Source organism: Lepus europaeus, chromosome 23 (assembly GCF_033115175.1).
Source record: "Lepus europaeus isolate LE1 chromosome 23, mLepTim1.pri, whole genome shotgun sequence".
NCBI classification, from domain to species: domain Eukaryota; kingdom Metazoa; phylum Chordata; class Mammalia; order Lagomorpha; family Leporidae; genus Lepus; species Lepus europaeus.
The window spans coordinates 27,421,415-27,446,903 of NC_084849.1; the positions used below are offsets into that span (position 1 = coordinate 27,421,415).

Below are 25,489 nucleotides of genomic sequence, written 5' to 3' on the forward strand. Positions count from 1 at the left end.
TGAGAGACCTGGATGGGGTACCTGGCTCTTGGCTTCTGCTTGGCCCACCCCAGGCCGTTGCAGCCATTTGGGGAGTGAACCAACAGATGGAAGTTCAGTCTCTCTCTGTCTTTCTGACTACCTTTCAAATAAATAATCTTTTTATTTAAAAAAAATTCTGGCTGGTGCCGCGGCTCACTAGGCTAATCCTCTGCCTGCAGTGCTGGCACCCCGGGTTCTAGTCCTGGTTGGGGCACCGGATTCTGTCCGTATTGCTCCTCTTCCTGTCCAGCTCTCTGCTGTGGCCTAGGAAGGCAGTGGAGGATGGCCCAAGTCCTTGGGCCCTGCACCCGCATGGGAAACCAGGAGGAAGTATCTGGCTCCTGGCTTCAGATCGGCGCAGCGCCAGCCGTAGCAGCCATTTGAGGGATGAACCATTGGAAGGAAGACCTTTCTCTCTGTCTCTTTCTCTCACTGTCTAACTCTGCCTGTTTAAAAAAAAAAAAAAAAAAAAAAAAAATCTTGCCAATGTAAATAATGGAAAACAAGATTTAATTAAAGCTATTTTGAGTTTTGAGTTTACTTCAAGCTTTAGAAATGGCTGCCCTTGCTGTTTTTTGGCCATTGTGATCCATGATCCCAGAGCTGCTCCTGTTTGGGCTTGGTGCAGGAGGCGCAGCGTGCTAACAGTGCCCCTGGCTGTCTTCCAGCAATACATTTATCAGGAAGTGTGGAACCTCTTCCAGCAGATCAGCGTGAAGGCCAGCTCCGTCGTGTACTCGGCCACCAAAGATTACAAAGACCACGGCTACAGGTAATGGCTTCTGGACCTCGGTCTTGCTCAGACCCTGAAAGTGTTTAATTCTCCTAGAATATGTGAAGCTTGGGCATTTGTCTTCTTGTTGTTTGTTTGTTTGAGGGGTGGAGAAGAAGACAAGGAGGGCTACCATCCACTGGTTCACTCCTTCGAATGCCTGTGAAAGCAGGGGTTAAACCAGGCCAAAGCCAAGAGACAGGAACTCAGTGCAGGTCTCCTCCTTGGGTGGCAGGGACCCAGTTGAGTCATCACCACTACTCTCAGAGTGCACATTAGTGGGAAGCTAGGAGCGGAAGTGGAGCCGGGACTTAGAACTCAGGCACCCTATGCGATTTGGTTGTCCCTAGCTTATCTTAACCTAGCTGTCTTAACTACCAAACCAAATGCTTATCTAGGAGCATTTATATTTAAATTTATTTGAAAGGCAGAGTGACAGAGAGAAATCTTTCATCTGCTGGTTCACTCCCCAAGTGCCTGCAACAGCTGGTACTGGGCAAGCCAGAAGCCAGGAACTCCATCCAAGTCTCTCATATGGCTGGCAAGGACTCCAGTACCTGAGCCATCATCTGCTATGTCCCAGCACAGCAGCAGGAAGCCATATCAGAAGCATCGTAGCCTTGGGGCTGGCATTGTGGTACAGTGGATTAAACTGCTGATGTGGGAGAAGTGGGGTTTAATTTTAATCCAGGTCCTTGCCATTACTTAAAAAGCATTTTAAGTTCAGGCATGGATACGGTGCACAAAGTGATAAAGTTTATTTAAAAGATGAGAAAGAAACATACAGACACACGTGGGCACAGTTGAAGAGTGGAGTGGACCAGAGAGAGAAGGCAGTGGGAGGAGGGAAGCAGAGAAGGGATGGCAGCCCTTGGTCTCCAGAAGAGAGCGAGCACCTGCCAGCACGGTGTTTCAGGAGGTGGTGTGTTCACCTGGAGGTTTATGGCACCTCCGTAAAACTCCACATGGAGCTAATGTACGTGTTTACACGGTTCCTTTTCCCTAGGTCCCAGAAGGAAATGAAGCATCCTGGGAAATGGAGTGTTCTGACAGACAGATAGGCTAGAATTACACAGGGCAGGGCCCTGTGGCTGTGGTTTGTGTCCTGAGGCTCAGCCAGCTACCTTATCCCCTGTCACTGCCTCCTGCAATGCCAGCATCCCATATCGGAGTAATGGCCACCGTGCTTCTTTTTATTTATTTATTTTTTTGACAGGTAGAGTTATAGACAGAGAGAGAGACAGAGAGAAAGGTCTTCCTTCCGTTGGTTCACTCCCCAAATGGCCGCTATGGCTGGCACTGCACCGATCCGAAGCCAGGAGCCAGGCGCTTCTCCTGGTCTCCCATGCAGGTGCAGGCGCCCAAGCACTCGGGCCATCCTCCATTGCCCTCCCGGGCCATAGCAGAGAGCTGGACTGGAAGAGGAGCAACCGGGACTAGAACCTGGTGCCCATATGGGATGCCGGTGCTGCAAGGTGGAGGATTAACCAAGTGAGCCACAGCGCCGGCCCTGCCACCGTGCTTCTGATCTAGCCCCCTACAAATGCACCTGGGAAAGCAGTGGAAGATAGCCCAAGTCACACCTGCCACCATGTGGGAGACCCAGATGGGGTTCTAGGCTTCTGGCTGCTTTGGCCTGACTCAACCCGGGCCATCATGGCAGTTATAAAGTGGCTAGCAAATGGAAAATCTTTCTTTCTCTCTCTGCGTTTCCCTCTTTCTCACTCTGCCTTTCAGATAGATAAAATAATTTTCTTTAAAAAAGAAGAATGGGGCTAGCGTTGTGGCATGAGATCATATATGTGAAAGCTGTCAGTCATTACAAGGTCTCAGCCTTCACACTGCCACCATGGCCAACCTGAGGACCAGGAGAATGGCAGGACCAGACTCACCTCCTGCTTCCATTCGTCCTGATGCGCGGGCCCGCACACCTCTCCCCGTGTCGCTTCCTTGCTCTGAGAGTTTCTGCTGGGCTCCTCACTCCTTGGTGCCTTCCTTCCCTGTGCTTGTCTGTGCCGGCTTTCTCTGACCCTCAAGTGCATCCTCATTGCTGTTCTGTATCCCTGCTGTGAGTGGGTGCCTGCCGTTCTCCACCTGGCTCAAGTTGCCCCTCCTTCCATAAAACTTTCTCTCTCCTTTCTTTCTCTCTCTCTCTCTCTCTCTCTCTCTCTCTCTCTCTCTTTTTTTTTTTTTTTTAATATTTATTTATTTGAAAGGCAGAGTTACAGAGAGGCACAGTTAGAAAGAGAGGAGGTCTTCCATCTGCTGGTTCACTCTCTAGATGGCCGCAAGAGCTGGAGTTGTGCTGATCTGAAACCAGGAGCCTGGAGCTTCTTCCAGGTCTCCCACATGGGTGCAGGGGTGCAAGGACCTGGGCCATCTTCCACTCTTCCCAGGCCATAGCAGAGAGTTGATCGGAAGTAGAGCAGCCAGGACTTGAACAGGCGTCCATATGGGATGCCAGTACCACAAGCAGCAGCTTTACCTGCTACACCACAATGCTGGCCCCAAAACTTTTTGTTTTTGCCACCACAAATGATTTGTCCTCTGCCTCACCGTGGGTAGCACTGACTACCCTTTGATTGTCCACAGCTACCATTTGCTCTGAGATTTCTGGGGGCCAAACCCGTGCTTGATGCTTCACAGCGTGTTCAACTCCTCCTGAAGTCCTGTGAGAGGAAATTATTGTCATCCTTGTGTATCACTTAGGAAGCAGCCTGAGGCTCAAAGACTTAGGTGACCCTCCCAGGGTCACGCAGGACTGCAGAAGCCTGGCCAGCCTTACTGGTACACATTGAGTGGCAGAGGGGACAGTGGCAGTGTGGCAGGCCCTTGACATCGGGAGGGAAGTGTCCCGAGACTCTCACAAGCCTTCTCCAGCCCCCTGGGGGCCCTCAGTACATCTCAGGAGAGAAGCTCACGGTCATTTCCGCAGCCTTTCTTCTAGGGGTCCTCTACATGAAGATGGAGTGTTCCTTGCCTCAAGGGCTCTTCTGTCTGCAGGTACTGAGAGGAGCATGGTGAGGCAGGCGGGCTCCCAACAGTCAGCTGCCTCACCCTTGCATGAAGGAGAGCCTGCCAGTGTTCCTGTGCTCTGTCCCCTGCAGGCATTGCTCCCTGGCGGTGATTAATGCCCTGGCCAACATCGCAGCCAACATCCAGGAGGAGCACCTTGTGGATGAGCTGCTCATGAACCTGCTGGAATTGTTCGTGCAGCTGGGGCTGGAAGGGAAGCGAGCCAGTGAGCGGGCGAGTGAGAAGGGGCCGGCCCTGAAGGTAGGAAGGAGGGGACTGTCACCAGCTTCCCATCGGGGCATCTGTCCATGCTGGCCTGGGCTGACTCAGTCTCAGGGCACCGTCTTAGTTGAAGTATTGTGCTTTCTTGGTTATGTGATTTGAATGCAAGAAAGGGGAGGGTGAGTCTTGTTTCTTAGAGTTGCTGGTGTGGGTTGGGGAGAGGGCTGCTGCTGCTTGCATCAGATTGCAACTTGACAACAACCCAGCTTCCGAGCCCCTCCTTTCTTTCCTTCATCCTAAAGCCCAGGCCGGGGTTGGGGGGGAGGGCAGGAGGACAGTGGCTGGGCCTAGGAGGATTTTAAGTGTCCGTCATGGAAACGGTGACAACACAGGAAGAGCAAGATTTGTCCTAACCTCAGGCCATCCAGGAAGGTAGGTCTGCGGGACAGACGAGACGTCACATGTTTAGTACTCACTCAGATTTGGGAGGGGGTCGCAGCAGGGGAGGCTTCTTACCTCCTCCCGTTGGTGTGTCAGGGCACAGGTCCCTCTACTGGATCTGGATCTTCTTCCTTCCCCAGACCGCTGCTTTTCACCTGTTCTTTGCCACTGTCCTAAGTCAGAGGTCAGCTCGCTTTTTCTGGAAAGGCCCAGACTAAATATCTGATGCTTTGTGGGCCATGGGGTCTCCTGCAGCTACTCAGCCGTGCCGTAGTAGCGTGAGCACAGTCGTGGGCGGTGGTAAACACCCATAAAACTTAGCTGCTCCCTGCACAAGTACTGTGACTTATGCAGATACTTGTTCATGTTTGATGCTTCAGTGTTTTGGTTTTTGTTTTGGTTTGTTTTTTTTGCTTTTAAAATTGTGCTGGGTGAGAATCTATACCTGTCTTTCTATGTATGTCTCTCTTCATTTCTTCAGAGTCAAGAATTCCAGATTTACCCAACACTGTGTTTCGTCTTGTTTGTTGTATTGCAAGCAACACATGCTTGTCAGTGACACCAGTTCTGTTCTTTTCTAGGCTTCTAGCAGTGCGGGGAACTTGGGAGTGCTCATTCCTGTAATAGCTGTGGTGAGTGGTCATCAGTTACAGCTAAACCAGACACCGTGCTCGTGTTTTCAATGGCGTGCGGCAAATTCCTTAGAAAAATGCTCTCTGGAGACTCCAGTGCTTCTGGATGTGGCTGTCGTGGCCACCATCAGCTCTCCCATGTCAGACCCACTGGCGTGTGTCACCTGCGGCCACACTCCCCACCCGACCTCTGTGTCGCACCCAAACCTCGGCAGCCACCTGACTGGAACTCCCTGTGGGTCCCTTCCCGCAGGGCCCGCAGGGCCCCCAGGCCCGGGGTCTGACTCACTTCCATCCTCCTGTGCTGGTCTCTGACCTTTCCAGGGCCAAGCTCTGTTTCTGTCCCTTCCTCAGCTCCTCCTTGCCAGATGAGACCTAGAGGCTTCTTGTTGCCTACGCCTCCAGAGCCCCTGGAGCATGGGGGCATAGCTTCAGCCTCTAGATGCAGCCCCACCGTGTAGAGGTGCCATTTCCATCATGTCCATCTTAGCCTGTGTCCGCCTCTTCCCATGCGACCTATTCCCCATTTCAGTTGTTCCCCACTGCATTCCTGAGCCCAGGGTCTCTGTGTTCTCATGTTTGTTTTCATCCCTTATTTTCTACCAACCAGTGCCTTCCCACCTTGCCAGCCCCCAGCAGGCGTGTCTTGAGCACTTAGGGTGCCTCTTTCACCGTGTGCACAAGGAGTCCACCTGGCCGCAGAGTTGATGGGATAACCGGGGTTGAGAGGTTGGATAGGCAGGTAGAATTGAGGGCATGCACAAACATTACTCCCCATCTCAGTAGAGAGTGGCTCCTGTGTCCCCACCAGTCCGAGTGCTTATCGTGTAGTCATCGTGAACTGGTCTGCAGCTGTGTGTTAGATGTGCCTTGTGTTTGGCCTAGAGGAAGGGGTGACAGGGAAGTTGGAGGCCTACAGCCTGTGGGAGGGGCAGGGGCTCAGCCACTGGCTCCGCGGGAGAGCAGGTTTCGAGCAGAGAGGGAGGAGCTGGGTGACGCTTGGTGAGGTCTGGTGTCTTTGAACACTAGGCTGCCGTGACCCTTACTCCTGTGACCTTGCAAACATGTCTAGTGATGGTCATTTAGAAGAAACCTGTTGGGGGCACTGCTGGGGAGTGAGGTTAGCTTGTGAGCATATGGATTTCAGGGTCACAAGGGCCCAGGTTGAACTGCTGGTCCTGTGTGTGGCCCCCACGTGGCGTCTGCGCCTTGCCACACGGCGGGGTCAGTGTTGGCATTATGGTTATCAGTGGCGGCTCAGAACACAGCCATGTAAATACTTCTTGCTGATCTTTACATGAAAAAGGTGTTTTTAACAAAAGTTAATGGTTATGTTATGGGGGAGGAAACAAATATTTGCTTGTGTTGCTCAACAGAGAGCAGAGATCACAGGTTCTGGCATTTGCTGGATGCTCACCCCTCGGACCATCAGCGAGGAGCTGTATAATATCCAAAGGCATTTCTCTTTTGTGGGTTTTTGCACTTTGCTTTTTTGTTTGTTTTGTTTTGGCCTTTGATGACATGGTATAGGGATTTAGTTTGTTGAGTGGGTTGGGAAGCCTGGGTTCTGGTCCAAAGGTAGCTGTTCACTCCCTGGTGACCTGGGGAAGCTGGATAGAGTCACCGAGAGGGCAGGTCGCATAGTCTCTGAGCCTCCTTCCTGCTTTGGTTTGGTGATCTTTGTCCTGTGCCTTAGTTAATAATGCTTCTTCAGAAGTATCACTGACTCAGTCGTTCCTGTTGTTATCTAACGCACTGGTTAAGCGTTTTGAGTTATCTAGTCACTCTACTGCGGAGAAGTGGTGCTTCGATTAAGAAGTGCCTCTTGCTTGAAAAGCACCCCGTACGTCCCTGACTGCACGTTTACCTTTGTCACTGGTGGCCTTTGTGGCCTTGCACAGGTTACTTATTCTCTCGGTGCCTGTAAAATGGGGCTTGCAAGTTAACTTTTTCCTGGTCATACACCCTTTTTGAAAGCCACGTACTCCCTTTCCTTATCGCCACTGTGCAGGTGAGAACCCTGCAGCGGGAACTTGGCAGCGAGTCCCACAGCTGCTTAATGTCAGAGCCAGGATTCAGACCCAGGCAGCCTGGCTTGGAGTCTGTGCTCTGCTGCCTGAGAAGTGGGTGGTCTGGTGTCTGTAGGAGGGGGTCCTCAGGGATTCTGAGTGGCTGAATGTGAACCAGAGCGCAGGGAGTGGGGCGGGGGAGAATGCCGTCAACCTGGGCAAGGGCACAGGGGAGCCTGGACTGGCTGTAGCAGAGGTCAGGCAGGGGCTTGGCAGTGAGACCATTGCCTTTCTGGGGAGGGGACAGACTTGGTAAAGGACTTCAAAACCGAGAGCTTTTGGAGACAACTATGTTTAGTCAAGGGAGGAGCAAAAGAAAGCAGCAGCAAGAGGAGAGATACGGGACAAGGGCCCCGGAAGAACAGTGCCGAGGCAAATGGACTAAAAGGTGAAAGAACGGATCAGCAGCACCGTCAGGTGTCACTGAGAGGCTGCGAGCGTGTGACGGGGAGACCTGGCCTCAGCCCTGTGCTGTCCCTGCTCAGTCAAGTCCCGGGGCAGCCCTGGGCACAGGAAGTTAGGACAGGAGCAGGTAAAGAGGGTTAAGTGGGGCTCCAGGGCCCACTTGCCTGATTTTGGATCCCTTCTGTGAACTTTAATTGTGTCTTCAGCTGAAAAAGAGTTGCTAACAGCGTGACCCTGCCCACCCCCAAGGTTGGTTTGAGAACTCAGTGAGATGACCCACAGACACAGCCATGCGAGCAGTTCCTACATGTGTGTTACATCGCAAATGCTCCATGCTCCCCTTTTCTCTACCCTGTTACTGGTATTGGTCTTGTTGTTTAGAAACCTTCTGTGACAAAACTGTGAGCATGACCCTGGAGTCAGGCCAACCCGCCCTTGAACCCCAGCCCTGCCACATACTACAGCAGCTCTCAGAACCCTGTCAGCCCTGTCTTGCGCTCCTGCAAAGTGGGGAAGATGAGGCCTCTCCTGCTAGGCTCTAGGGGCTATAGACAATAACCTGCTGGCTGCTGGCTTTCCCCCTCGAGGAAAGCATGCTGCTCCTGCGTCCTGAACAGTTCTGTGGGCTCCCTTCCGATTGTCTTAGCCAGGTGTGAAGGATCCAGAAACATGCTCTTCATGTGCCGCCTGGTTTACCAAACTAGACCTATAGGATCGGATCCCAGGGATGAACACCAAAGCACTTTCCCCACGTAGACTCTGGGAACCTTGGGTTTGTGTGACACTTGGGCTGGTCCTGAGAACATGCCCTGGGTAGTGCACCATCACTGTGTGGCCCTTGAGTGACTTTCTGTGTTCGTCACTCTCAGGACGTCAGCTCTTTTGGGTGTGGCCCTTGTTCTTTGAGTTTCAAAAGACAGAATTTGTGCCAAAGTCACATGAAAAGTGGCTACATTTATTCATCTTTAGGGTGGAAGACATGGCCACGTGCTGCACTGTCCTCTGGGTCGCAGCGAGGCACCAGCAGGAGGGACAGATGACTCCACGTGGATTTGGAAAGTCGGGCCTTGAGAGAATTAAGCCCTCTGTTAGCCCAGGGCACTCCACTCCTGTCTGTCTCAAGGTTGCTTCTCCCTTGGGAACACCACAGATGGTGAACACTTTGTCACACTCCTCATTTCTGAGCTCAGAAAGGGGCCCTAGTTGAGAAAGGCTTTGAGTGACAGAAGTAGATACACCCTGCAGGCTGCCCGGGAAGGAGGTGCCCAGGGCGTGCTGTGCAGGTGTCTTGGAGGAAGGGGGCAGGAAGGTGGTCTGGCTCTTGTTGAGACCCTTGGGGGAGCAGCTGCGTGCTGCAGTGACCTGTCTCCTGTGGGTTCTCGGCGTGATTTACTCCGTAGCATTGATTCCCACCTGCTTCTCAGTCCTTAGCACATTTCTTCTCTTGTTTGGCCTCGGGTTCAGATTGGAGGCATAGACCACGGAGGTCATGGTGCCGGAAATCTGTGTCCTCATTGTTGGAACAGAAGCAGAACCACAGCACGTCCCCAGAACACGTGAGATGCCCAGAGCTCCACCTTAAGACCTGACAGGGTTGGCCACTCTCCCCATGAAGAGCAGGCAGCTGGTGCGGTGCTCGTAGACCAGGAACAGAAAGGGGCGATCAACTGTGAAGCGGACTTGGGTGGACAGTGGCATGAACCCCACCGTGGTCACAGCTGCAGCTTGGGTGCCCTCTTCGTTCACCGTGATGGTGCCTTGGTGCTTGAACTGTTCGAATTGGAAGGGAATGTGTCAGATTCCGTAGGTTGACACACAGAAGGACAGAGAATCTAGTGTCCCATCTCATTCGGGAAGGGGTCTGAAGACCACGTGAGCCGTGAAAATCACAGCTGGTCACAGTTAGCCTGATAATATCTGTCATTACTTGTCGAGTGCAGTAATTGTGCTTGGAGGCTGTGTCATGTAGCAAATCCCTTTAAAGTCTAGAACCACATTCTCTCCTGGCCCTGCCCACAGTCTGTGAGGCTTGGGGCACCAACACAGGTGCCCCTGCCTGCCCCCGCCCCCTGCAGCAACCGAGAGGAGTGCGAGAGCCTGGAATCTGCTGCACTGTTGAGACTGGTAGCTATTTCACAGCCTGAAGCACACGCCTCCCCGTCTGGTGTCAGGAGTGGAGCTCACTCTAAGGCTGTTCCCTGTGGCAGCACTGCCGGCTGAGTGCCTGGCAACTGCAGTGCCCCCACCCCGATCCCCCACCCCGCACCCGCCACTGGCAGCTGCAGAACTGAGTGCTCTATGTGTCACAGCCAAGCCAGGAGAGCCACCCCCAGGGCCCCCCAACATGGAGAGTCAGACAGCGGGTGCTAGCTGGAGCACAAGTGGAAGTGGGGGCTGTCCTGAGAGTGGCCCCTGGGGACAGGAGAGAAGGGATGGTTACCAGGTCCATGGTGATCCCTTGGTCTGAGATTCCTGACATGTTGCCGTTCTTGTCAAACAGCTCTGTGACCCCCATTGCCTTCAGGGCCTCCACCAGGTTGTAGTTCTTCTCCAGCTTGAATTTAGGAAGGAGCACCTCTCGGGTTCTAGACAGAGCAGAAGGGCCTTGTTTATTGAACTACAAGTTACGAGAGAATTATGCTTTCCCTTTAAATGTCCAGAGCCTACTCCCCAGGTTGCTCTTACCAGAGTTGACACAACATTTGTTAACATTTATATGCTAGGGACAGGTGTTGTGCTACAGCAGGTTAAGACACTGCATGCTATATCAGAGTACCTAGGATCGAGTCCTACCTCCACTTCTTCTTTTTTTTTTTTTTTAAGATTTATTACTATTATTATTTTTGAAAGACTTAGAAAGAAAGAGAGCACTCTTCTGCTGGTTCACTCCCTAAATGGCCCCAACAGCCAGGACTGGGCCAGGTCAAAGCCAGGAGCTTCTTCCAGGTCTCCCATGTGGGTGCAGGGGCCCAAGTGCTTGGGTCCCTGTGCCTGCATGGGAGACCAGGAAGAAGCACCTGGCTCCTGGCTTCAGATCAGCACAGCCCTGGCCATAGTGGCCATTTGGGGAGTGAACCAACAGAAGGAAGACCTTTCTCTCTCTCTCTCTCTCTCTCTCTCTCTCTCTCTCTATCTCTATCTCTATCTCTATCTATCTCTCTGTCTATAACTCTGCCTGTCAAAAAAAAAAGAAAAAAAAGTATGTATGTGCTGGTACTGTAAAGTGAGCGTTTGGGAAGACTAGCCTTCCACACTCACTGGATCTGCACCCCTGTCCCACCAGAATTCAGTCACGGCAGCCTTCCAGCCCACACTGTGGTTGTAGTTACCTGCAGCCCTCCAGGCCTAGACCTACATCCTCAGATTCAACAAGTTGGAGCTCACATACAGTCAGAGGAAAAAATTACATCTGTCCTTGTCATTATTCCCCCACCCCCAAAAAATACAGTGTAGAAACTATTTACATAACAAGTGTTTTAGATATTGTAAGTAATCTAGAGATATTTTGAAGTGTTAAGGGCCTTGAGCATCCATGCACTGTGGTATCCCACAGGGAGTCCTGGAACCAGCCCAGCCATCATGGATACCAAGGGACCCTTGTAACTTAAAATTGGGGCTTGTTTACTGTTGTGTGGCCATTTCCTTGATGCTGTGTGGTTCCTTTACTGTCTTTAAAGTCAGCAGCATGTTTGAGAAGGTATATAAAACGGTCCTCTTGTGTGGTTCCCTAACTTCAGACGCTTATTTTACTGACCAGAGTTGAGTTTTCTGGTCATATGTATACCCGACAGGGCTGAAGTCCTCAGTGCTTGCTAAGCCTCGGTCCAGCCTGTTGTTCTCTGTTACAGGAGCCTTAGCAAACTAATACGTGGGACCTTTACAAAATTCATGGAAAATGCATGTTTTGAAAAAATTACACATGAGTTTTAACTTTTTTGCACCAAAATAAACTTATCTTTGAATTTCATCTTCCATGAACTTTTTGAAGTACCCCCAGATTTCAGACTTGCAGTTTTAACTCTGGAGCAATAAATAACAGGAGGAAATTGTAAACGATGCATCCTCAGAGGGCTGAGAGGACCTTGGAGTTTCCTGATGAGGGAAGGGCAGTTAATCTTGTTGGACACCACCTGGGTTCCAGATGCTGGGAGGAATGTTCCAAGTCCCTTGTTCTGTCTATTTCTCCTAGTGACCCTGGAAAGTAATACAGTTGTCCCCATTTTAGAGTTGGGGCTCTGGGGCTCAGAGCCACACGGCAAGTGCATAGCAGAGGTGGGATTGTTTCTGAGCTCACTCTAAGTCACCTGCCTCCACTTCTGCAATGGCCCCGTGGAGAGCAGGTGACAGCTTCTCGGGTACGCTGATCGCATCGCCAAGCAGCAGATGGACAGACAGCCCTTGTGGCAGGTTTGGGTGCGTAGTCATACTTCTCCCCTTTCTTAAGATGCCCAGAGTCCCAGGACTCCTGGGCACCCCCAGCCTCTGGGAGGTGGAGAGAACTAGCTCATGTCCTGACGTACCTGTTTGTCATGCTTTTTTGCCATCTCTCCACCACCTGGGGTGTCAGCTGTGCTTCCAAGGTCTTCATCCCGGACAGCTTATGTGGGACCACAATTAGCATGCTGATGCCCCCTACGTACTCCAGCTGGAGGACATCACAGTCCAGCTCCTGGTCATTTGCTGCGAGGAAGTTACCCTTGGTCTGCATCATAGAAACCTTGACCACCTCCCTTTCATTCAGCCGGAAGTTGTGGTTGTGTGTCATTTCCACGGGGAACTTATTCACCCAGGTTCCTGTAATGCCAATAGGAATGGGCCTGTTATTAGAATGTCCGAGAGCAGTGGCCCTCACCCTTGAGCTGCATCCAGAGTCCTTGAAGGGCTTTGCAGCACCCATCCCATGATCTTTGATTCCCTAGATCTGGTTTGATCCAAGAATTTGCATTTCTAACGAGTGAGGTTAAATAGACTGAAGTGGGTTCTGAGTGAGATTCTGAACCTGACCCTGATGAGTTGTGTGGCTTCTGCCTGGGCTTCCGCTTCATCTGTAAGGTGAGTGGCTTGGAGCTGCTCTGTGTGGGTGATTTCCCTCCCACACTCTGATTTCCGCAGCCACCAGCAGGATATGTGGATGAGGTGGTGTTGCCTACGGGGTCTTCACCATAGGTGTGGGTGCGGCACAGTGTATCCAGGGATAAGTCCAAAGATGCTCTGAGATGCTTGAAACTAGTAATGCTGGGTAACCAGCAGATGAGTGCTTGACATGCCAGGCTCCTCTTCTCTAAGCGCCTCTCCTATACCAGGGCTTCACAAAAAGTTCATGGAAAATGCATAGTACGAAAAATATGCAAAGGTATTTAAAAATTTGGGGACTAAAGAAAACTTTACCATTTCATTCTACTTTTTCCATGAACTTTCTGAAACACCCTTGAATCGTGTCTTTTCCGCTCCCAGCAAACCTAGGAGGTGTGTGCTTTTCGTTACTATCCCTGTTCTGTAGATGAGGAGACAGCACAAGTACCTGAAGTAACCTATCCAAGGTTTCCCGCTCGTGGGTTGAGCAGCCAGGATGAGAAACAGGAGGTGCCTTAGGAGGAGGTTAGAAAGCAGACAGCTCCTGCCTGCCCGTGGTGGTGCTCAGCACTACTGACGTTTGGGCAGACAGTTCTCTGTGGTGGGGGATTGTTCTAGGCCTCGTTGGGTGCTGAGCAGCACTGCTGGTCTCCACTCTAGCCAGCAGCAGTGCTTCCTTCCTTCACCCCGGGTTTCCAGCGTTTGCCAGGGCCCCATTGGGAATCACTGTGCTTCCCAGCTCAAGTTCAAGTTCAGTTCAAATTTCAGGTTCAAGTCCCGGCTGCTCTACTTCTGATCCAGCTTCCTGCTAATGCGCCTGGGAGAGCAATAAAGTTGGCTCAAATGCTTGGGCCCCTGCCACCCACGTGGGAGACTGGGAAGCAGCTCCTGGTTCCGAGCTTTGGACCAGTTCAGCTCCAGCAAGGTGTGTTTGGTGACAAAGGGGAGATGGACCATGTGTCACTGCTCTTGGCTCTGATGCCAAAGCATCCTTGTGTGTGCTCCTAAGAGAGTGTGTGTGGGACTTAGAGAGTGAAGGAGAAGTTTTTTCTGAACACGTCCCAGTAGGGCATCTGAAAGACGAGGTCTGGATCCAAGCCCATTTTTCCCTAGAATTCCAGATGGGGGTGGGGAGGAGATCCTGCTTGTTGGGGGGTGCAGTCAAGGGGAGGGGAAGCCCTCTCTGAACAGTCTCACGCCTGGCCATCAGTGTGGCAGTGTCCTGAGAAGGAGCAGCAGCTGCTGGTGTCAGCTCGCCAAGCTGAGCCCTTCACGTGTTTCTTCAGCTTTTTGTCTGTCTGTATGCTGAGTGTTGATAATTGGGAAAGAAAATGGAAAAAAAACCAACTCAGATCGAGGTTGGCCAAATGCTAAAAAGTTTTTTTGCATTGTTCTGGTTGACTGAACCACTAGAGGTGACCTGTCTGGATTCCACCTTGGCCTTGCCCCTTACTACCAAGGGCCCTTGGAGCACCCTTTTCTCTCTGCGCCTTGGTGGCTCTGTCAAAGTGGGGACACTGGTCCAGTGACGATTTCACAAGGTTGTGCTGGAAATCCGATGACTGTGAAGCAGAGTTAGGACTCACTATGCTTCACCCCTCAACAGTATCCCCTGTCCCTGTATCTCAGCTGAGCTGCTGTCTCTGCCTTGTGTCTGCCCACGCACTGGGAAGAGGACATGGTGAGCCTGCTTGGCGAGCTGTGCAGCTGTTCTTACCTTTGAAGTAGATGCAGTTCAGAATCATCATCTGAGTAGCAGGCTCTACGTTCTCCAGCGCTTCTTTAATGAGGCCCTTGGTGACCTTCAGGATGTGGTTGTTGGCTTTTGATATAAAAGCAGGGTCCGAGAAGTCAGCCGCCTGGGCCTCAGCAAAGTAATACTCTCTTACTTTAGCCTTGAAGTCCTCCCGGACGGGAAACTGCTTCTGGACGTAGAGGTCATTGACTGACCGCAGTGTGTACCCAAAGTTCCTCCTGAAGAGGCGATGCGTCAGCTTCCGGAAGAGGTTATGGATGGTCAGGATCTCATACTTGCTGCTGGCGTTAACAAAATCTCTAAAATGCAAAACGGAGTGCACCTGTTCATGGGTCTCCCCCTTCAGACCCAAGGAAATCATCCCCATGGCAGTAGAAATGCCCACAGGCGCTATAAAGATGTTATCAAAAGCATTGGCCTGGTCCTTCAGTGCTCGGTAAAGGTTGAAAGCAAACTTTGCATTGAGGATGTTTAGACGCTGGATCCTGCTCTTGCCTTGGAAGAGCTGCAGGATGTTCCCGGCGCTGGCTTCCGAGTCGGTCGGGGAAACGGCGTCGATGATGTCTATGTAGTCATCATCTTCACTGAGTAACTTCTCCAGGTCCAGGTAGTCGTCGTCCTCCTCCCCCTCTGGAATCCAGTCATTGGTGACCGTGTTTTCCTTGTGGAACTCGATTGGCAGCATGGGCATGGTCAGGTTCTTGTTGTTCAGCTTATCCGTGAGACCTCTGCTCCCACCACACACAGACATTATGGTGAGAGAAATGAGAAGCAGGTGGGGTCGATGGTGCATTTTTGCAGAGCTGAAACCAAGAGTGAAAACAGAGGACACAGTGAGAGGTGGCCAGGCGGACCCCCACGTCACTGCAGCACTCAGATACCAGGTTTGCTGCAGCTCTGGCTGAGAGCGACGTCTGGGCACAGCACCAACTCAAAACCATTTTAGGATTAGGGACTTCAAAATGATCTGATGGAGATAAACATGCACAATATTTTGTGTGGGCTTCATAAACCTCCCCAAATGATCCATGGACCCTTACCTAGATCAGAATCCCCTCTTTAAAGGGTTGCAAGGGGCCAGTGCTATGGCATAGCAGATAAAGCTGCCGCCTGCAGTGCCAGCATCCCATATGGGCGCCGGTTTGAGTCCTGGCTGCTCCACTTCCGATTCAGCTCTCTCGTACGGCCTGGGAAAGCAGTGGAAGATGGCCCAGGTCTTTGGGCCCCTGTACCCACGTGGGAGACCCAGAAGAAGCTCCTGGCTCCTGGCTCTGGATCAGCTCAGCTCCAACCGTTGCTGCCATCTTGGGAGTGAACCAGCGGATGGAGGACCTCTCGCTCTCTCTCTCTGCACCCCTGCCTCTCTGTGGCTCTGCCTTTGAAATAAATAAATAAATCTTTAAAAAAATAAAATAAAGGTTTGCAAAACTACCCTTCTAGAATCCTGGCAGCTCAGAGGTTTCAGAGAGTTTCTTTATTTGAAAGGCAGAGTTACAGAGATAGAGGGAGATATAGAGAAAGATCTTCTATCTGCTGCTGGCTCACTCCCTAGATGGTCACAACAGCTGGGAACTGGGCCAGGCCGGAGCCAGGAGCCAGGAGCTTCATCTGTGTCTCCCACATGGGTGTGGGGGGCCCGAGGACTTGGGTCATCTTCTCCTGCTTTTCCCAGGCACATTAGCAGGGAGCTGGATCGTAAGTAGAGCTGGGACATGAACTAATGCTCAAATGGATGCCTGCGTCACCCATTATGCCACCTGGGGTTTGTTTTTCATGTATGCACCAACCATTGTCTTCCATCTCCAGATAGCTTACTTTACACTAGAGTTGCAGAGATCCAAACTAAAGGGCCACTGAGCTACTGTACATATTGACACGTACAGTAAAGCAAGGGCTCCCAGAATCACAGCGCCAGGACCTGTGAGTGCTCTGCCTTGCATAGCAGGCGTGGGGAGGACAGACAGCGGGGAAGCTTCACTAGGGCTTGAGGCTTGAGACAGAGATCGGCCTCAGCACTTAATTTCCAGTGGCTGAACTCTTCCCTACCTGCACTCCGCAAACTACTCCACCCTTGAAGCAGGGGTGTTGAAAAGTGTGCATTGGCCAGTGTCGCGGCTCACTAGGCTAATCCTCCGCCTGCGGCGCTGGCACCCTGGGTTCTAGTCCTGGTTGGAATGCGAGATTCTATCCCGGTTGCTCCTCTTCCAGTCCAGCTCTCTGCTGTGGCCCGGGAGTGCAGTGGAGGATGGCCCAGGTCTTTGGGCCCTGCACCTGCATGGGAGACCGGGAGGAGGTACCTGGCTGCTGGCTTTGGATCGGCGCAGTGCACCGGCCGTAGCGGCCACTTGAGGGGTGAACCAACCTCTCTCTCACTGTCTAACTCTGCCTGTCAAAAAGAAAAAAAAAGAAAGAAAGAAAAGTGTGCATGGGCCAGGCTTTCTGAAAACAAGATATCCTCAAGATACTTGAAATTTATGCAGTCATTTGGGGTTATTTAATTTCCATAAGACTTGGAACTTGTCTCTAATGCTAAGCCCCTCCTTGAGGCCTGGTGAGGTGTGGCTGGTGGCCTGTCACACACTGCCAACTCCAGAGGCTATGAGGTTTTCTGAAGACACTTCAAAAGTTCATGAAAAATGGAATGAAAAGTTAAATTTATTTTGGTGCAAAAACTTTGTGATTCATGCATATGAGGGTACTTTTAAAAGTTGATGGAAATGAGTACTTTGAAAAAAAATTATGCATGAATTTCAGTTTTTTGAAACCAAAGTTGATCTTTCCGTTTCATTTTTGTTGACCCTTTTGCAGTACCTTCCTGACTTGCCGCTGGTGTGCTTTTTTGTATCTTTAGCCAGTTGGCTCCCACAGGTGTTAGGGGAGGGTAAATATGTTCTCCTTCACTGCTTCTCATCTACCTGTCTTTGCAAGGTGGATGTCAGAAAACTCTCACTGAGGGCCCGAGGGGCGTTCTCTTTATTTAGGTAAACAAGATATGTAACACATAGGCCTTGTGGCTAGCCTGTCCTTACTCTTCCCCTGCCTTGTTCCAAAGAGGATTGACCTGGCTTGTCAAATCCAGGTTGGCCACCACATGCCTTTGTCTTTTTCTTACTTCTGTACCCTAGTAAATGAGGTGTTATTTGATGCACCCATGATTTGGCCAGCACAGTGGATGTAGGTATTTATCATGCTGAGCCAGGGGCAGACGTTCAGCCTAGCGGTTAAGATGTAGGTTAAGATGACAGTGGCTCTCCAGTACTTGGGCTCCTGCCACCCATGGGAGAAATGCAGATGAGTTACTAATGGCTTTGGCCTGGCCCAGTCCTGGCTGTTGTAGACATCGGGGGAGTAAACCAGAGAATGGAACATCTCTGTCTCCCTCTCTCTTGCTGTCTCTCTGCCTCTCAAATAAATAATTTTTAAGATATATATATATATACACACACACACACACACAAATACATACACTGCTGGCCCTGGATCCCAACTTCTGATCATCCTAAGAAGCACTGTGGTGGTTTTTTTTTTTTTTTTTTTTTTTTTTTTTTTTTTTTTTGACAGGCAGAGTGGAGAGTGAGAGAGAGACAGAGAGGAAGGTCTTCCTTTTTGCCGTTGGTTCACCCTCCAATGGCCGCTGCGGACGGCGCATCGAGCTGATCCGAAGCCAGGAGCCAGGTGCTTCTCCTGGTCTCCCATGCGGGTGCAGGGCCCAAGGACTTGGGCCATCCTCCTCTGCCTTCCCGGGCCATAGCAGAGAGCTGGCCTGGAAGAGGGGCAACCGGGACAGAATCCGGCGCCCCAACCAGGACTAGAACCCAGTGTGCTGGCGCCGCAAGGCGGAGGATTAGCCTGTTAAGCCACAGCGCCGGCCTGAAGCACTGTGTTTTGTTAAGTTTACTGTATATCCACGGCCATTTCCTGTTAGGTAGATATTTGGGGGCCAAATGTCTGCTGCCAGTGTAGACCCGCTATGAGTTCCTGGCTCCTGTTGGGCAGATATTTGAAGATGGGGCTAACTGTACAGGTATCCAACTTGGTTTTGTGGGTGCTGAGAATGGCAACAGCTGTTAATGGTGCCTCTGCTGGATGCCAGACATTGTACAAGGCCCTTTGTGTAACTTCAGTTTACATCAGGAGACCGAGCCTTTGTCACTGTCACTAACAAGTGGCAGCGGCTAAATCTGGTCCTGTTGGTTCGGTCCCCCAAGTCCCCTATGCCAAGAGCTCTAGGATGTTCCCAGCTGCCCAGGCTGGGGGAGTAACATGAGCCTGGTTTCCCTGCTGCCATGTTCTGTCCTCTGTCCTGTTCAAATACTCAACTCAAGCATTGTTTGCCTCGCCACTGGGAAACTTGTGAGCTGCCCGTTTTGGAAAGGGAAGGTCACTTAGTTTCTGACTTTGAAAATGTCTGCTGTCTTCCCCAGCCTTCCCCCTCTCAGCACCCTGCTCATGGTCCAGGGCCACACGTACAGTCTGCATGCAAGGGACGTGTCTGATGTGTTTGGCTGTGAATAGAACCTGGCCCAGTGTCCAGGCAGAATCAGGCATGGGTGTCAGCGACAATGCACTTGTGACAAAGAAGAGGAGAAGGTTAACAACTTAGTAGAAGTCTGCTTGTTTGATTGCACTTAATAGTGTATAGTGTCTCCTCTGATTAAAAAAATAAGGTTAAAGAAAAAAAAAACCAGCTTGAATAAATAAGTGTTCAGGAACGGATCTGAGGCCAGATGGGGAGGCAGGGTGGAGACATTCATGTTTTTATCGTGCGTGGTTCCCAGGGCATAGTTTAGAAGTTTCTTACACTCCTTTCCTACACATTGTGATCAAATGCCAGACACTGTTCATTGTTCCTTCGCAGAGGAAGGAGAACGTATCTCTGAAATGAAGACTCTGGAGGTCAGTCTTCCTTGGTGCTATTTAGTAGAACGGCAACTAGGTGAGGCATTCGAGAGCATCACTAGGTTGTATCTAAACCCGGATTACTGTGTTCAAGAAGCAGTACATTTTGGAGGGTAACCATTCCAGAGTTTGTGTCTCTGAGAACCTCACATGGCGCTTTCCTGCTAGCTGGAAGGAGTGAGATTGGGCATTCCACTGTCGTTGTATCAGGGCAGAGCACACACCCTCCCCCCCCCCCCCCCCCCCACACACACACAGCTTAGTCTTCAAGCCCAGAGCAGGCAGAACGGGAGAGAAGTAGCTTCCTGGAGCTTGGAAAAGTCTGCATTTTGAGATAATTTCAAACTTCAAGAAAAACTGAAAGCAATAGTGTAATAGAACGGCCGCCGGATTCAGCAGGTTTTTGCATTTCCTGTACACGTCTGCTCACTTGTGTGTGTATACACAGGCACACACGTACACATTTTTTGTTCTCTGAACCACTGAGAGGTCTCCTGTGCCATGTCTCTCTAACATGAACCCTTCAGGGAGAGTGGCTGAGATCAGGGTCCTTCCCTTCTCAGGAGCACATGACAGGTGCCCGCTTGACAACACAGGTGCAGCGCCTTCACCTAGTTCACAGTTCCTGCTCGAGCCTTGCCAGCGTCCTAACAATATAGCTAACAGAAATCGCCAGGCTGTGAGATAAACATTTTTTTCCCCATTTCTAAGCGTAGAAAGCATTTGGACTCATGGTTCAATAGAGAAGCAAATCAGTTGCCCATGTTTGTGTGCCCCAAATAAGAACTTAGGAATATTACTGACAAAATGGTAAACCCGAACTTACCTCTATGCTTCAGAGAAGTAGCGTTCCAGAGACAAAATCCGCTAAGATCACCAGCAGGCGTTCACTGTGAACTTTGATTGCTGGGCTGTTGGGTATTTTCCAAAGTAAATATGTCCCAATTCAAACACCACTCAAGTAGCTTTGTCAGCACAAACCCCCTCGCCAGTGTCTGTGCTGTTGGGTGGAGACTCCCAGCCCATTTGTATGCAGCTGATGTTTTGAAGTTTGGCTGTGCGTAGGCAGCGTCACTGCAAGGAGCAGCCCCCACCGGGGCACCACGTCACCGAGGTGCTGCAACGGGGTAGCTTATAGCTCCCTGGAAAGTAGAGGCCGTGCCTGCCCTGAAACTGCGTCTTACCCCTCTGCGATGATTGCAGCACCTGACCTTGCCCTGGTCTTGTCTCTGGTTCGACTACTAGGCAGCTGTCACCACCCTTCCGTGAGCTTGCGCCTCAGTGAGAAATGGAGCCAGGAAAATGAGATGAGATTAGTGACTTCACCGACAGCGAGGCCGTGGCATAGGCCTTTCTTCAACCGGGGATCACTGTGTGGTTGCCGGAACCTGCAGCCCCGCTCTGCTCTGCTGTAGGACAGAGGTGTTCCTGAGCAGTCCTTCCCACACTCAGGTCCGCCTAGGGATTCACAAGGATCTGTGAGCCATGATACATTTCTTTAATTTGTGTTTTTAATTCTATGATCTAAAAAGCTGTGAGGACATTCCGGATTGTCTGGAAGACCAGCTCATCCCAGAGCACTGCTCCCTGAGATTGGGCCTGAGAGCATTGTGTTGGCACCCAGAGCCCTTCCACGTGGTGGGAGTGTATGTGGCTCGGCATGAGAAATGCTGGCATGTAAAGGGCCATTGTGTGCAGGACACAGAAAGTGGCTGGGTTGGAGTCTGGCGTAGTGCTCTGTGGCTTTTGCAGAGCTGTGTCCTCAGAGCCTCCACCTGTCCAACTCAGTCCTGAGTCTCCAGCGTGGCCACACCATGCGGCTCAGAGAGGCTGTCCCCCGTGTCTAGACTGCTGCTCAGCCTGCTAGATTCTGCTCCTGCTTGCTCCCTGGCTCTCTGTCTTGTTCTCACACGTTCTAACCCAGTCTGGGCAGAGCTTTGGCCTGTGGCTACTGCGCTCTCACTGTTGCCTCTCCATTCAATGAACCGTGCCAGCTACCCTGGTGAAGTCACAGCTCCCATCTCCCGCTCTGCACACTCCCTGGAAAATGAGGCTGGGGAGGGGTTTGGCCCAGCAGTGAAGACACTGGCTGAGAGGTCCACGTCCCACATCAAGGGCCTCGGTTTAACTCCTGGCTGTGGATCCCATCCCCAGCTTTCTGCTAATGTACTCCTTGGAAGGCTGTGCTTACCTGGGGTCCTGCCACCCATGTGGGAGGCCCAGATAGCTCCTGGCTCCTGGTCTAGCCCCAGCTACTGCAGGCATGTGGGAGTGAACCAGTGCCTAGAGGCTTTGTCTGTCTCTTTCTCTGCCTCTCACATAGACAGATAATTGTCTTAATGAAAATAAGGGATCGGCTGGTGCCGCGGCTCACTAGGCTAATCCTCCACCTTGCGGCGCCAGCACACCGGGTTCTAGTCCCGGTCGGGGCACCAATCCTGTCCGGTTGCCCCTCTTCCAGGCCAGCTCTCTGCTGTGGCCCAGGAGTGCAGTGGAGGATGGCCCAAGTGCTTGGGCCCTGCACCCCATGGGAGACCAGGATAAGCACCTGGCTCCTGCCATCGGATCAGCGCGGTGTGCCGGCGGCAGCGCGCTACCGCGGCGGCCATTGGAGGGTGAACCAACGGCAAAAAAAGGAAGACCTTTCTCTCCGTCTCTCTCTCTCTCTCACTGTCCACTCTGCCTGTCAAAAAAAAAAAAAAAAAAAAAAAAGGGATCAGCATCGTGGCACAGCCAGTTAAGCTGCCTCTTACACACTGGCATCCCATATCGGAGCACCAGTTCTAGTCCTGAGTGCTCTGCTTCCAATCCAGCTTCCTGCCATCTCTGCTGGGAAAACCACAGAAGATAGTTCAAGTGCTTGGGCCCCTGCCACGCACGTGGGAGACCAGATGGACCCCTGGCTCCTAGCCTTGCCCTGACCTACACCTGGCTGCTAACGGACATGTGGGGAGTGAACCGGTGGACGGAAGATCTCTGTTTCTCTCTGTCTTTGTCACTCTGCCTTTCAAAGAAATAATACATTTTTAGAAAATAAAACGAGAGCGATAAGTCCCCTGCCACATGAAGTGGCTGTGAGCACGAACAGAGTCGTGAATGCGAGGAAAGCAGAGTAGCGCCGGGTGCCCCGCATGCTGAGCACGTCATGTTCACAGGGCGCTTCCTTTCTTACTCTGCATACTTCCAGACTGGGGTTTCTTGGCTGTGAGTATGCACTGTTTTTGTTGTTTAAACTAGTACCCGTGGCATCCCCTGCATATCCAGCTTTTTGGTCGCACACCCACTCTTGAAAAGGCTGGATTTGGGTCTCTTTCTTAACATTTTGGTTTCTCAGTCTGCTCCCCTTTGAAAGGAAACAGTGGGGGCTTCAGCCCTCCTTGTAAAGCGGGACCTCCTGTCACACACCCTCCATCATTTTTATTCCAGTGTAAAGCTTTTACCTCATGGTTCGACTTTTTTCCCACCTTTTGAATATGAAATTTAGAAAATAAGCGAGTTGGCAAATTGAATAATGAACATGCAGCCGCCTAAGTCAAGCAGTTACTGGTTTGTCAGATCTGCTTGGTGACATGTTTGGGGGGACTGTTTCCTGGGGTGCTGGCAGGGCAGAGGACAGGGCAGCACGTCAGCTGTGGCCACTGGCACCTGTTCCTCTTAGACAGAAGGGCACCTGCCCTGCTGCTCCAGGGAAGATCACAGCCCTCATGTGTGTCAGGGATCCAGTCCAAGTCAGATTGCTCTGTAACTTCCAAAAATGTCATACAGCTTTTTATTTTTTCCTTTAAGTCCAAGATCCAGTCAGAATTCATGTGTCGGCCATTAAGTCTCTCGAGAGTCCTTTATCCAAGTCAGTCTTTCCCCTGACCTTTTTTTTTTTTTTTCCAGTTTTCTTGTAGTCTCTGTCTTTGCCTTAGGGGCCAGGCCAGACTCTTCTAGAACATGCCAGCTTCTTTCTGTCTCTCTGGAAGCACAGGAATATTTCCTTGCACGGGGTCCTAACCAGCCATAGTTTTATCAGGTCTCTGTCTCAGGACATAGCAAAAGCGCCTCTGAAACTTTTTCTGATGCGACCCTAGTTTTTCTGGGGGTCAGTGCAGCCTCAGCTGTGATGATGGCCAACAGACCAGGAGCCTAAGAGAAGGGAGAACCGCAGGGCCACTGGACAGCCAGATCCTTGGAGGGAACTAAGATGTCCACAGGGTTAGGAGTAGGAACCCAAACACTGGTGGAGTTGAGTCACTTTGTCTTACCTGTGTTAAAAACACAGTGGGGGCCGGCGCCGCGGCTCACTAGGCTAATCCTCTGCCTTGCGGCGCTGGCACACCGGGTTCTAGTTCCGGTCGGGGCACCGATCCTGTCCCGGTTGCCCCTCTTCCAGGCCAGCTCTCTGCTGTGGCCAGGGAGTGCAGTGGAGGATGGCCCAAGTGCTTGGGCCCTGCACCCCATGGGAGACCAGGAGAAGCACCTGGCTCCTGCCATCGGATCAGCGCGGTGCGCCGGCCGCAGCGCGCTACCGCGGCGGCCATTGGAGGGTGAACCAACGGCAAAGGAAGACCTTTCTCTCTGTCTCTCTCTCACTGTCCACTCTGCCTGTTAAAGAAAAAAGAAAAAACACAGTGGGCTTCCTAGACACCTGGAGCCTCTGTTTCCACAGAGAGTGAAGCCTTCTGGAAGCCTGACTTTCTCCATAACCCCATAGGCAAGTTCTCTAAGATACCAGAACCTCTTAGGCTCATACGCCTTCAATTCTGCGGTCTGGAAACCCCGTCTCTCCCAGACCATCATTTGGAGCCTCATCCCAGGCAGCTGTCCTTTTTGTGGCCAATGTCCTGTGCAGCTCTGGGCTTCCTGCACTGTGGTGTTTCTATCCGCTGCTGCCCTCTCCCCCAGCCCATCTCGGTGCCTTCCCAGAGTTCACCCTGCACCCCCAGGTTTTGGTCCCCTCTCCCCAAGGACACAGCACCCTGTTACCCTTAAACAAAGACCACACCCTCTCCTGCACAGGCTGCTGAGCCCTGAACAGCATCTGGGTCTTCTCTTGCTTGTAGAGGCACACAGTCACAGCAGAACTTTAGGAAATATAAAGTTAAAGATAAAAGTTAAAGATAAAAATAACTAATAATACATAGCTATTTTCCCCCATCTTTGTTCTATGCATATCTATTCAGACCATATATATATATATTTTTTTTTTTTTTTTGGACAGGCAGAGTGGAGAGTGAGAGAGAGACAGAGAGAAAGGTCTTCCTTTTTGCCGTTGGTTCACCCTCCAATGGCCGCTGCGGCCGACGCATCGTGCTGATCCGAAACCAGGAGCCAGGCGCTTCTCCTGGTCTCCCATGCGGGTGCAGGGCCCAAGGACTTGGGCCATCCTCCTCTGCCTTCCCGGGCCATAGCAGAGAGCTGGCCTGGAAGAGGGGCAACTGGGATAGAATCCAGCGCCCCGACCGGGACTAGAACCCAGTGTACTGGCGCCGCAAGGCAGAGGATTAGCCTGTTAAGCCACAGCACCGGCCCCAACCATATTCTTTTTAAATCTACATCATATTTATACATCTGGCATTTTTATTTTTGACAGGCAGAGTGGACAGTGTGAGAGAGAGACAGAGAGAAAGGTCTTCCTTTTCTGTTGGTTCACCCCACAATGGCCGCTGCGGCCGGCACACTGCGGCCAGCACACCGCACTAATCCGAAGCCAGGAGCCAGGTACTTCCTCCCAGTCTCCATGCGGGTGCAGGGCCCAAGGACCTGGGCCATCCTCCACTGCACTCCTGGGCCACAGCAGAGAGCTGGCCTGGAAGAGGAGCAACCGGGACAGAATCTGGCGCCCCGACCGGGATTAGAACCCAGGGTGCTGGTGCTGCAGGCAGAGGATTAGCCTATTGAGCCACGGCGCCGGCCTACATCTGGCATTTTTTCACCTGAAATATTGTGGATTCTACCTGTATACTAGATAGTCTTGGAAAAGATGATTGTTAATATACTGTAACTTACTTAAATTCCCCCTTTGGGTAGACATTTAGTGTTTTTCCATTTGTTTCAGTGTTAAAAACAAATGCTACAACATTTTTGTGCCCAAATCAATGAATATTTTTGGATAGATTCCTATAGATGAGATTTTGGGTGAAACAGGTTGGGGACATTTATGATTTTTGATGAATATTGCCACATTGCTTTCAGGAAG

At 51.4% G+C, this 25,489-nt stretch overlaps 2 protein-coding genes across 3 annotated transcripts in view; one reads left to right on the forward strand and one right to left on the reverse strand.

Annotated features, from left to right (window-relative positions):
- PI4KA (phosphatidylinositol 4-kinase alpha) overlaps nt 1-25,489 on the forward strand; it is a 139,022-nt gene that overhangs the window by 63,475 nt on the left and 50,058 nt on the right. The window contains exons 17-19 of the mRNA XM_062182106.1: nt 690-793; nt 3,901-4,069; nt 5,053-5,103. Coding sequence (XP_062038090.1) covers nt 690-793; nt 3,901-4,069; nt 5,053-5,103 — 324 coding nt within the window. The remainder of the gene's footprint in view (nt 1-689; nt 794-3,900; nt 4,070-5,052; nt 5,104-25,489) is intronic.
- On the reverse strand, nt 9,156-20,286 carry SERPIND1 (serpin family D member 1). 2 transcript variants are annotated; one of them, XM_062182108.1, is made up of 5 exons: nt 20,132-20,286; nt 14,368-15,209; nt 12,098-12,371; nt 10,018-10,162; nt 9,156-9,347 (listed from the first exon to the last, which is right to left on the reverse strand). In XM_062182108.1, the coding sequence occupies exons 2-5, from the start codon at nt 15,197-15,199 to the stop codon at nt 9,156-9,158; spliced, it is 1,443 nt and encodes a 480-aa protein (XP_062038092.1). In that variant the 5' UTR covers nt 15,200-15,209; nt 20,132-20,286. The 2 variants fall into 2 exon arrangements, with proteins under 2 accessions (XP_062038092.1, XP_062038091.1); XM_062182107.1 differs by lacking the exon at nt 20,132-20,286 and adding an exon at nt 15,643-15,725.